The sequence below is a fragment of the Euleptes europaea genome, chromosome 6 (assembly GCF_029931775.1).
Source record: "Euleptes europaea isolate rEulEur1 chromosome 6, rEulEur1.hap1, whole genome shotgun sequence".
NCBI classification, from domain to species: Eukaryota; Metazoa; Chordata; class Lepidosauria; order Squamata; family Sphaerodactylidae; genus Euleptes; species Euleptes europaea.
In genome coordinates this window covers 59,348,793-59,361,693 of record NC_079317.1, presented here as the reverse complement: position 1 = coordinate 59,361,693, position 12,901 = coordinate 59,348,793, and the positions used below count along the sequence as shown (strand labels likewise).

Here is a 12,901-nt window from a genome sequence, read left to right as displayed (position 1 = left end):
TTTGTATAGAACAAAGTGTTTTTTATACCAGTGAGACTGATTTTCCAACTTGAGTGGCAGTTTGAGAGGTGAAAAAGAACAAAAAGTAATATTTTAAGAGCAGGCAGACAGTACAGTGGAGAGAGCTGTGAATTTTATGCCAAAGAAATCTAAGATCTGTGACTAGACTCAATGGTGCAACTTGTAGGAACTTGCAGAACTCTGCTTTCAAGAGCCAGGCTTCAAAGCTTTATTTTTCTTTGTCTGCAAGAGCTAAATGGAAATGATCAACAAGGCAGGGACTGAAGCAGCAGGTTCTTCCTAAGGCCTGGAGCTTCCAGCTTTCACAGCTCATGCCATTACTTGTGTTTGCTTATTTGCACCCTGCTTTCCTTCCTGAAGGGACCCAAAGTGGCATACAGCATGGTGTGGTGGTTTGGAGCGGTGGACTCTGATCTGGACAACCGGGTTTGAAACTCCACTCCTCCACATGAGCAGCGGAGGCTAATCTGGTGAACTAGATGTTTCCCTACCCCTACACATGAAGCCAGCTGGGTGACCTTGGGCTAGTCACAGCTCTGAGAGCTTTCTCAGCCCCACCTACCTCACAGGGTATCTGTTGTGGGGGGCGGAGAAGGTGATTGTAAGCCAGTTTTAGTCTCACTTAAGCGGTAGAGAAAATTGGCATATAATAACCAACTCTTCATACAACAAGGGGGAAAAGGCCACTAAATACATAAACCAATCAACAACACCTTGGTCTGGTCCTGGACTCATTTGCGGGCTCATCCAAAGGCGTGGGCTAAGAGTCAAAAGGCTCACACCTCTGGCCACACCTAAGCTTTGCAGATACTTGAACAAGAAGGGGAAAATAAGTCCTCAGCAAGAGGGTGCAGCTGGTAAAGGTGTTCCATTCTTGTTTTTTCCTCCTGTCATGGGAGTTAGGGTTGTCAGGGAGAAGCTCTATAGAAGCTCTATAAGCACCCTGAGAGGTGGCAGATTTATCACTGCAATTCTTGTTTTTTCCTCCAACGTAAAATTATACCAGTATCTGTGTAATCATAAAATTTTAGTTTGATTTTTTAAAAAGCACTCCTCTCATCAGGATCCTCATTATTCTCAACTTTGCAAAGACTATTGGTCAATAGATTGTGTACCCCACCTTGTGGTGCAGAGGAAAGAGCAAACGTCCAGTTCTACTTTTTTTTGTAATGAAAAAGAGAAAGAGACCAAAGTGAATTACAGAAACATCATTCAGAGACACAAAGCTTAAATCATAGACACCGCTTTCGCCCATGTACTCAAAATGCACACCTTTAACAAGTACCCCCCTGATTTGCTACATAGCTTCAAAGAAATAATATTAGTAACTCATCTTTTTCTTACAGCTATCCTCTTGGGCATCGTTTCGCTCTGTGCCTATATCCTATCCTGCAGGAGCTACATGACACTGTCTGGTGAACAGCAAGGGGGAAAGACGTAGATTGGCACGGCCACAAGCGGAGCATCCTCACTTTCTGGCAGAAATGTAGTGTGTGGTCGGTAGTCTTTTGATAAGTAGATAGGGGACACAAATGTCTGTAGTCACTGGGTGCCTCATCCGTAAAGAATTGCTGTACAGGACGCAGGATCACACTATGGTATTGGCCTTTAATGGTACCAGTGAGGACTGTGGGTATGCCACTTGAGATAGATAATTCTGCTACTAGATTTTAGCTTTATGGTAAACCTCTAGCTAACCTGTCATGGGAGTTAGGGTTGTCAGGGAGAAGCTCTATAAGCACCCTGAGAGGTGGCAGATTTATCACTGCAATTCTGGTTTAATTAGACACAGCCCTGTGTGTGAATGTTTTCTCTCTGTAACCACAAGAACTAAAAGCTTGACAGTTGAGTTTGGTTTTTAAAGAAGCAGAGTTCTTTTTAGTGTGTGCTGCTCCAGGATATTTGCATGGTGCAACATAGGTGACAGATAACGGCTCTGAAACGCCTCCAGCTCCAGCTGGGCCACAACTGCAGTAAGTACCTTGGTCCCATAGCATAACCTACGTATAGCTGAGATCTGCACTGCTTTTTAAAATTGATAATCAGGCTGAAAGGCAGTGCCAGCAGAGACAGGAAGTATCCTGTGTTCCAGTCTTACTCAATAAATGTAGCTGGTTAGTACATTCTTTGCAAATAAGACAGTATATCTGAGAAACCTATTTATTTCCTGTAGGTGGTAAGGAGGGGAACTTTCGGTTCGGGCCCAACCTTCTCCCTGTACGGGATCAAATTCCTCAGAGCAAAGTGCTCAAACCAATTACTTCATTTACGGGGGAGGCAGCAGTCTGCTTCTTAGCTACTGACTGGGCTGGAGAAGCCAGTTATTGTTGGTTTGGCTTCAGGCCCTTTCCCCACAGTTAGGGAGAGAGGTGCACATGGCAACTAGTAGAGTGAACAAAGTCTTCTGAAGAGCAGCAGATTCCAGCTGAAAGCTATATTCAGTCACAGACCTTTTTGCCCAGTGCTCCGGGCAACATACTGGCTTCTCAGGCAGCAAGTCTATATCCTTGATGAAACTAGTTGCACATTAGCAAACGGCAACCTCAAGTCACGCCGGTATTCCACACCTAGTACTTAAAGGCATTATCCAAATGACAGGTAGACTGATTTTGATCATCATAAAAGCTCTGACATCCAGTCTGGGGCTTTGGGCTTGGAAGCAGCTCTCAAGGCAAAGGAACAAAATGTTCAGTCACAGTCTTGTCCCTGGGGTCTGCTGCAGTGTTCCTTCCTGCTGATCGGGAGGGGCCAGAGCAGTCGTCAAGGTTGTTCCTCTCCTTCGTTGGAAACATGCTGGTAGCCAGGCGGCTGTGACCTCATACGGAAGAGTACTGTCAGGAGCAGAACAGTAAGCAGGAAGAGGATGGATCCACAGACAGCCAAACCCACAATAAGTTCTGGAAAGAGAGAAATGAATAAGCCCTTTGAGTAGGACAGCCAAAACACACAAGTTCCTTTCTGGGTTGTTTGGTCAAAGTACCTCCGCTCACCTGTATCGTACATAGTGCTTGCTATCTGACACTCCTGTTCCCAGTCTTGTGTAATAACTGGTTCTGTGAGTTGCAGGAATTTCAGCAGTGGGCAACGCTGTTCACAGTTGGGTAGCCGTAACGGATAAGGATCGTGCCCACTTTCATTCCTAAAGTACATTTCCACAGAAAAGTTGCTAGGAACAAGAATTTGAGAGGAGTCAGTGCTGTTGATAATCAACTGTGTTCTGTTTTCAAAACAAGCCCTGAACCATCACTCCAACCCCCTTCTACCCTTGTAGTTCAAATTAGCAGACTGTTTCATACCACATTTGCATGTGTCTGCCCTTGAGTAGAAGTTATTTCTTGCACAGGTAAAGCTAATGTTTACATGCTTATCAGACCAGAGGGTGTCAACTATAGGCTACAGAATATTGTTGAGGTTTCTGATCACCACTCAGCACTGGAGAGACAAAGCACGCTATTTTCATCTCGGGATTTGTAGCCTTTTTACTTCATTTCTCTTTCCATGAACACACGGAGGAAAGTTAAGGTTCAGCAAGGTGAGATGAACTGCTGTCAACTGAGTACTTAAGAAGGTAAGTTCTTGTGATACAGTTACTGAGACCCTCACCCATCATCCTCTTCGTACAGCTCAAACATATGACATGAAGCATAAGGTGCTTGCCTCCCATTGTAAACATTCAGAGCCATCTGCAGGGCCCCAAGAGTGGTGTCGTGCTGAGGAGGAAGAAAAAGAAAGCATGAGTCCCCCTTTGGTACAGCAAATAGGAAATGTAGAACCACACTTCAGAAGGTGGTAGGGGCAGAAGAGATGATAAAAAAAGAATAAGGGATCCCCTCAACCACAGTGGGCACCCTATTTCACAAATAAAAATGGAAAGTAAGTGGGGAGGAGCATATGGGGAACTGACAGAAAGATAACATGAAGTAACAATCAGAAAAGCGCAAGAGTCCAGTAGCACCTTAAAGACTAACAAAATTGCAGACCTGAGGAAGTGAGCTGCGGCTCACGAAACCTCATACCCTGCCAGAAACTTTGTTAGTCTTTAAGGTGCTACTGGACTCGTGCTCTTTTCTACTGCTAGTGACAGACTAACATGGCTACCCATCGTGATCTATCTCCATGTAGTAACAATGGTAGTGTTTGAGAGTGCATCACAGAACTCCTATAAACACAGCGGCAGAATCATGCACGTACCTGCACAAAGACCATAGGGAAGAACACTGTTTTGGATCTTAAAACCTAAAGGGTGGAAGTGCTGACATATATTTTTCTTCTTCCACAGTACAGGAAAAACTGTTAGATGACGTGGCTAGGTCTTGTTTACCAAGGCTGGATTGACTTTGGGGCGGGGGTGATGTACAGAGATAAGGCAGGGGAGGGGAGGAGAAGAGAAGCACATTCAATGTGCAGACTTACACATGAGTACACAAGCATTTTAAGGTGTTGGTGTGCAGAGGTGTTGGCAGCTAGATTAAGGTTTTTCCTTATTTGAGACAGAAGGACCCCTGAGGGGAAAAAAACAAGACTATTCATATTTTACTTCTTGATAGGCCAGTGTAAAGTCTCTTCCCCAAGATGCTGCCCTTGCCCCATCACTTACCACCCTGCAGACGAGCTTTCTCCACCTGTCTGTAGATCCCAAAAAGGAACTGAAAGCTGAAATCTTTCAGCTCTTGCAGCTGAGTCAATACCTTAGGAGTCACCCATGATGGAAGTGGCAATTGGTGTGTTTTCTGGGAAATATACAAGGGAAAGCTCACTTAAATACAGTTTGGGCAAAGGATGATGCATACACCCTTGAATTATGCCATCTGGTCAAAAATCTGCCATGGGCTTATGTTGCTGGAGTGAATCCCTTTCAGCTTGAGTTCACGTCCCCATGCATTTATATGATGGTATGATATTAACCCAATCACTGTGATCCGATATGAAAATAGAGAACAATCTGCTTTCAAATCTTTGGAATGCTAAAGGGAAAGAACAAACTTTAATAGTGAGTAAATCCAATAATGGCACCTATCAAGCCTCATTCCAGGTTCTGCAAGCCCCAATTTTGTTATCAAGAGTACGTAAACTGCAGTGCAACTCTATGGAGATACACCCTTCTAAGTCAATTAACTTCAACAGATTTAGAAGGACGTAGATCTGCTTATAACTGCATTTTTTCTGATGACTTCTTACAGTGATGTGGTGGTCTTGATTGTACCTCTACATCAGTTATAATGAAAACTGCAACTCTAGGACTTGCATCTGCTCCCTAGCTTGGCACACCTAGATGTTTGGACAAGTTGCAATTTATGATGTAATAAATTACATGATACAAGTTGTAATTTATTATGACAGTGACTGTTCCTGTTCAGTGGAAAAAAATTAAAATGTTACAATAAAACTCTTAAATCTGCTCTGTCTATTACAGTTTTCACAGCACTTTTCCCATTAGGCTACAATGAAGACCACTCCTGAATATGGTTCAGTTAGTCTTTAGTAGTTTTGGAAAACTAAACATCTTGTTAGTTTATTTACAGTTCTGAGGCCCAGAAACTCAGAGCTTTAAGTTACTGCTTTTGGGCTAACAGCATAGATCTGCTGCCTCAGCAGCAGCAACAACAAAAAAAATTAGTCTCACTTAGCAAGATTTCTTTCTTTGGTCAGCTGGTAGGAAGTCAGGAGGAACTTCCTTAGTTTTACACTTCCCTTTCCTGCAAGGTGCTCTCTACTAATGCTGGAAAGTGCTTGAGGTTAGACCCATAATATTCAAATGCGGGGTGGGGAGCAAAGTTTCAAGCAACTTCAGCTAGCTTCTTCAGTAAAATTTTCAGTTTAGAAACCAAATGACTAATAAAGGGAAGAAAGGCAACTCACTTCACAGAATAGTGTGTCATACACACTCCATACAGACTCAAGGGAAACGTCCTGGATTCCTGTCTCGTGTGCCACCATCTTCAGGAATTCCTGTAGGGGAATGCAATAGAGTCCATTTCTCTCTCTATGACCCCAAGGACTGTATACAGCTGTAGCCATCTCAGATACCAAGCTTCACAATTTATAACTTACCATATTCTGAGCTGTTTTATTCATGTACTCTGCTGTACGCCGGGTTTCATTTTGCAACTGTTCATAACGGGGACAGGGGGTTAAAGGAAACTTCAGGAGCTGGATAGAAACAAAATGTATGTTAGCTCATTCAACCACAGATCCCTGCTTATGAGTGAGATTATGCTAAGTGGAATGGACTTGTTGATGGGTTCGTTTGCCCTAAGGAAACTGACCGCTCTTCCTAAGTGAGGAGATTTCCACCGGGCAGGTGAAGCAAGGCTCTAGGAACTACCTCTCGTGCCAAAACAAAGCAGGAAGAACAGTGGAATGGCAGAGTTCAAGAAGGATTAAAGTAGCATTAAAGAGGGAGGTTTTCTGATGCAAGCATCACACTAGAGTTATTCTACCAGCAGTTATCTCTGCAAGTTACTCACCCGCTCCACAGAGCCAGGTACTGTATGGACGGGGATGGGCTGCCAAGAAACGTTGGGATTGAACACCTGTTGCCCTTCTGGGGGGTACAGTCCTGCCAGATTGGCCTCAGCGCTCATCAGGGTCCGATCAAAATCTGTGCTGCGGATGAAGATCTGCCAGAGCGTAGAATCAATCACAGAGAGCACATTTCATTAGCACCACTAATGTTCACAGTTTTGTTCTGATATGTGAATAGAAAGGCCTTTTTGAATTGGCTTATAGGTACTCTGAAAAAACAAACTGAGTAACAGAGCAACCCACAAACTTCATGAATAAGAGTCAAGGTGAAATGCAGTTTGGAGTTGTATCACTAGGGATATTCGTTCTCAAGAGCTACTGAAAGGAATGGGGATGTGGAAGGAAACTTAACGGGGGGCAGCACATGAAGTGGAAGGATATGCATGTGGTTAGGTAAGCCAAAATGATGGCACTGTAGTTACTAGTTTTAGCCATGAGTTATGACAAATGTCTGTCACTCTCTTCAAGAGTATGGGCAAACGGCAGCTACTTCCATTAACAGTCTTGGAGTGAGTTTTAATGTAACAAGCCAGGAAAACACAAAGTATTTCAGGAAAATGAAGTTAACTTTCACCCAAAGATATCCCAGATTCATTACAGGAAGCCAGCTGTGCAGTCTAGACAGTTCGTACTAGTCCCGCAATGATCTGCCCGTTGTATAGACTGGAATTACCCTGCATACATGAACTGTGGAGATCAGATATGCCAACTGATGCGTTTGAACCCTTTAGTAAGTCCTACGCTATCATGCATCAGCCTTCAGAATGAGATTTCTTAAATATCTCTGCTGCCAGAAAGGTCAATAGCAAATAACTCTTTTTGATAACACCAAAATTGTCTAGAAAAATGAAGAAAGCAACTTCCTGGATTTTAAATAAAAAAAATTCATGCAACTAAACAGCTTGAATTCTAACCAGAGAGTCTTAAGCCTTCTTTAAGTCACTGTCTGGAACTTATAAAAGAAGGGGCATGTAAACCTACAAGGTAGAAATGATCACACCTTGGGGAAATTGACATTCCTTAATTTAACAGAGCTCTTGACATTAGTCCACAAAGCATTTGAGAATGTTAACCTTTAGTTTGCAAACAGTGTTGCTCTCTCAACTGATTTCAATTAATTTGGTGCAGGGGGAGCTCCCAGCATATTGGCTTTTTAATTTGCCTTTTAAAAAGATGGCATGTTAGGTTATCTGCAGATAAGAAACAGGAGTAGGCAATGAGCCCAGGACTGACAGAGGCTGATGGCTGGCTGGGACAGGGTTACTGTCAAGATCAGAGCGGGAAGGACTGAAAATGGGTGAGACACAGGGTGCTTTCAGACGAGCCAGAAGCCATAAGAAAAGTCTGGTCCTTGCCCACAAAGCCATCGTTTCTTGAAACCCAAATGGCAATCCAGAGAGGATGGAGGTGAAATTCACATTAAGGAGGTGGAAGGGACTGGCGTCTTGCTTAGAAAGAAACCAAAAGGCTGTACAGCCAAGCCCCTCTATCCAAGAGCCAGCGTTTAACTTACCACAACCACACATATCAACCCATCCAGCTCATAAAATAAATGCCTGTACAGAAATATTGTAAGCACATATTACCAGGCAGAATAAAAAAAATCTGCAAGTGTCCCCCCCGCCCTCCCAGAGTTGTTACTATTGGCAACTAAGGCAGCATCTTTAAAGCAGATGACTAAATTTGCCAGCTGAGAATTTCCCCCTCTTTTTAGCAATATGTAAAGGGTACACACAGCATCTAAGCTGGCCGAGAGGGTGCCCAGACGGAATTAGTCTGCACTTGACTAGTCCATCAAAGTGTCAGAGAAGAAATGTAGCTTGGTTGGCTTTCATGCCGATTCTAGCATTCAGGGATCTGTCTTATTGCTCCGTCAAGAACTGCCACAAAGTTCTATGACTAGACTCTGTTTCCTACAAGATCTGAAGATCATTTGCAGTCTCTGCAAACATGCAGTAAAAGGGTTAGTCTGCCAACTCTGGTTCTTGAAGCGATGTCTTCTAACATGCAAATTCCCATCAGAAATAATAGACAATACATGGCTAACCCACAGGGAAAATACAAAGCTGGTTTTTGCTGTCATGTCATAGCCCTTGGTTCAGAAACCAGCAGAGGAAGAGAACTAAAAAGCTTACTTTTCTTACAAAGGTACGATAGGCTCTAACAGGTTACTCTACTCTGGACACAAGAGCTATTATATTTCCTAAAGAGCATGATCTGCCATTTAGCCTATAGTGGTTGCAGAAGTTTTTTTAAAAGCCACAAGAAGTTGCTGACGAGAGTGGTCATCCCCCCTAAAAAGAAGGGAAGATGTAGGACCATTGTTCATTTTCACCATATCATTTCCCTTAAAGTGTGTATGAGTTTCCTCTTTTCTGCTGACTAGTTTTGTCATCAAGCTACAGAAAAACATCCAGAGGGCTAAAAAAAATCCAGTCGGTCTGGTTTATGATCACATGGCCACACTGTCTCTGTTATGTAGCTAAAACGTGACACAGCGGCTGAAAAGCATAATGTGCTATTACTGTTATCTTTTGCTGAGTCCAAGTAACTGATTGTGACTTCCAATGTCTACTTTCATCACTGAGAAAAGGGGCAGTGGAAAACTACAAGTCGTCTCACCTGAGTACCTCCAATTATAGTTCTACCTTTAGAAGAACAGAGACAAGCCCAAACGTGTGTTCCCTCTTTGCAGACAAAATGATATGATCCAGTAAACATCACAGTTTGCAGATCTCATTGATTAATAATTACCCATTGAAAATAGAGGTGGAGAGAGGAAGGAAGCTGTGCTGATAGGATTAGTAAACAGGGATGGCGCACTGACCTCCTGCCTATTGTACGAGGCATTCAGGAATCCATCATAGCGCCTTCGCAGGGCTTGGCCCAAGTCCCAGTGTTGCCGCATCCCTTCCTATGCACATTAACAATAACAAATTAACAACAAAGCAGAGTCTATTGCAACCTTGCCAAAACAGCGCAGAGTTGAAAGCAAGGCCAACAGTTGCAGCTTGAATATTGTTGATTCAGGAAATGTGAACAAAAATCTTTCCTGAAGCAGATGAAGTTGTCCTCCCCAACAGCCTACTGTCTACTTCTTTCTGAGATAGTAGGAATCAAAAAAAAAAGGAAAAAAAAAGGAAAAAAAGGAAGTAGCAAAAAAGAGCTAAAAAGCACAGTGATAAAAAATAAGACGTGAATTTTCAAACTGGCACCCAATAGAGAATATACTACCAAAATTCATTTTGCCCTGCACCCTGCGTTTTCCTGTTTCAGAACAGAATATGCTTCTTGTAGGGATACCCACCTGAGAAAGCTGCCCAAACCCCTGTGGCCAGGCATTTTCCTGATAGGGATCTTGGGGGTATGCCTTTACTGGGGAACGATCTCCATGACGATATAACTGAAAAAAAAAAATAACAATAGTGTAAAGTCACAAAGATTCCATGGCCTTTTCTACATTCATTTTTCCGCGTCTGAACTGCTTTGTCCCAGAGATCGCTGGCCTTACTTTGACTCTGCTAGCCCAAAGGCAAGGAGAAAACACTGTCAAACTCTGGCAGCAGGTGTGATGCACAGTAAAGCACACTTAGTGATGTCTGTAAACAATATACGGTCTCCTTAAACATGAGGCAAAGAAGAAATGATTATTTTTACTTCTTTTGGAATTTCTTGTCATCCTAACAATCAGGATTTTTTAAAAATAGCAATATATAATAGTTTCTTAACACAAAAAGTTATGGTTGCCCTTAGCCTTGATTTTAAAGCGCTTATTTCCTGATAGCTGCTGAAAACAAACAACCAAAGTGGGATTTTTTTTTGTCAGCTGTAAACTCAAACTACAAGGCAAATGCAAAAGGCAGCCGCTTTCCACCTAGACAGAAATTCCTTATTTCAGGGTATTTCACGATTGGTTGCAATTTTTTTTTTTTAATCTTCGGCTCCGCGAGCGTCACGTGACCCCCTCCCCCACATCTTGGCCCCACTCTGCACCGCAGCCCCTAACGTTTTGCCCCTAATAGGTGGTCTCCTCACCAAGGTCACAAAGCGGAGATCCCGACCCTGGGCAAGGGGCGAGGCCAGTCCGACGACAAGCCCCAGCAGCAACGGGGCAGGAACAGCTGCGCATCCCCGACGCTTCCTTCTATCCTCCATGGCTTTCTCCCAGTTAACAGCGATGTTCCCCGGTCGACATCCGCGCCTCCTCGGTTATTGTGAGCATGCTCCAGCCGGCGGAGCATGCGCAGTACCGGCAAGTGAAGCCGCTGGGTGGTTTTTTTTTTGCCCTTAGTTCTGGAGCGATTCGCCTAAACCTTGTGAGCTCAGAATGACAGGGAGAGGGAGAGCAATCCTAAACAGGTCTACTTGGAAATAAACCCCCAATTTTATTCAGTGGGTTTACTCTCAGGGAAGCGTTCTTAGGATTGCAGCCAAGGACGTGCTCTGGAAGCTGAGTTGAGCTCACGCTCCAGTAGGAGGCGCCCTAGAGCCGGCGCAGACTCTGCTGTGCCATTAAACGGGAGAAGAAGCGATTTTTCCAGCCCTCCCCGTGCAATATGCGCCTGCTGCCAGGGAAGGAGGGGCAGCGGCTGTTGAGCCGGACAAAGTAAATGTAGCTCAGGCTGAAACGTGGAAGGTGAAAGATCAGGAAGAGTTTGTGAGAGCTATGTTGCAAGAAGGGTTCAGCTTGTCCTTTTTTTCTTTTTTTAAAATCGCATTTCTGTCCAGTCCCAACCCCTCCCCTATAAACGTCCGCTTAAGTAGAATTCCCAGTATGATTTCCCTCCACATATCCAAGGAAACAATTCACAGTGGGTCGCCGTGTTAGTCTGTCTGCAGTAGTAGGAAAGGGCAAGAGTCCAGGAGCACCTTAAAGACTAACAAGAATATTTTCTGGTAGGGTGTGAGCTTTCGTGAGCCACAGCTCACTTCTTCAGTGGCTCACGAAAGCTCATACCCTACCAGAAAATATTCTTGTTAGTCTTTAAGGTGCTGCTGGACTCATATCCAAGGAAGCGAGCAATGACTCACAAAAGGTCATATTGAAATAAATACTGTTAGTCTTTAAGGTGGCGCAGAGCTTTTGTTTTCATTTTGCTGTAACCGACTAACACGACTGCCTCTTTTCAGTTGGCCGTGGAAACTGGGACCAGGGATTTGAATGAGATGTCCAGGGACTATGAGGGCAGACAAAATTGAGAGGGTGTGAGATACTGGAAGAAACAGCAGGGAGTTGGCAGACAATATAAGGATAAGTAGAGGCGAGGTGGAACCCGGGTGGCAGTGGCGATGCCATTCTTTACCCACTTAGGACATGCAGGTTTCCCTAGCATAAAGGGATAATACTGTGGCTCTCCCATGACTGAAGCAACAGTTTCAACCACCAGAGACAGAGCCTTCTTGGATGTGACGCCCAAGGTGTGCAATTTTCTCTATAGCCATCCGCGTGGTGCCCAGTCTTCTAGAGTTTGGGCGCTAGGTTTCCTCACGGCATTTTCTTGATCACTGTTTGACTGTTGTATATTTCTTTCTCCCCCTTTGTGCCTTATCTGCTGTTAATGCTGCTGAGATGCCATTAAATTTGCTGGATTTTAGAGATTATTTTAATGATACTCCTGCTGCTTGGGTTTATTGCATGACTTTTGCTGCTTTCAGAAAATGGTGAAGTTTTAATCTAAATTTGTTTATGATTTAGCTGGTATTTAGTTGTAGATGGGTGGGTCCTTAGGACTCATTTGTTTAAGTTCCTTTGGTTTTATAGCAAGGCACTTCAAATACCATAGCTGGCTGACAACAACAACAGAACAAATAGCTATCTAAAAGTAAAATAAATTTCCATCACTGAAAGATGGGAATTCTGTCTCTCTCAGGACTTAACATTTACCTGCCTTTTCTGTAAGGTCAGAACAGCTTAGATGGTTGTAAAGTAGGCTAGGCTAAAAGTGAATGATTGCTCCGAGGTCACCCAACAATCTTCAGGGTTGATGAACTACATTCGAGTCCAGTAGCACTTTAGAGACCAACAAGATTTTTGGGGTATGAGCAGACCCATAGCCAGAAATTTTCTGTTGGGAGGGGGCAAATCACAAGAACAGTGGAAGGCAGCCCATCACATCACAGGTCTGATTTAGGACAGTTGCAAGCCAGTTTTTAATGCAAGGGCTTTGTGGTATAAAAGTAAAGGGTAAAGGTAAAGGGTACCTCTGAACATCTGCAAAGTATCTTTCCTTCTCTACCACTGAAAAAACACAGTATCTCTCTCTCTTTTTAATCTTTTCCCACCAAGCTCAGGCTATCCATATTATTTTTCCTATACTCCATTTAAAAGTACTACAAACTATAGGCTTGTGACTTT

The 12,901-nt window shown here is 43.6% G+C and overlaps 1 protein-coding gene across 1 annotated transcript; it reads right to left on the bottom strand.

Moving 5' to 3' along the window:
• Positions 1–2,779: 2,779 nt before the first annotated feature.
• ACP2 (acid phosphatase 2, lysosomal) lies at positions 2,780–10,710 on the bottom strand. Its single transcript, XM_056851210.1, has 11 exons — positions 10,582–10,710; positions 9,854–9,949; positions 9,374–9,460; positions 6,489–6,641; positions 6,073–6,171; positions 5,881–5,970; positions 4,619–4,751; positions 4,435–4,523; positions 3,625–3,731; positions 3,012–3,187; positions 2,780–2,918 (listed from the first exon to the last, which is right to left on the bottom strand). The coding sequence occupies exons 1-11, from the start codon at positions 10,699–10,701 to the stop codon at positions 2,782–2,784; spliced, it is 1,287 nt and encodes a 428-aa protein (XP_056707188.1). The 5' UTR covers positions 10,702–10,710; the 3' UTR covers positions 2,780–2,781.
• Between the last annotated feature and the right edge of the window lie 2,191 nt (positions 10,711–12,901).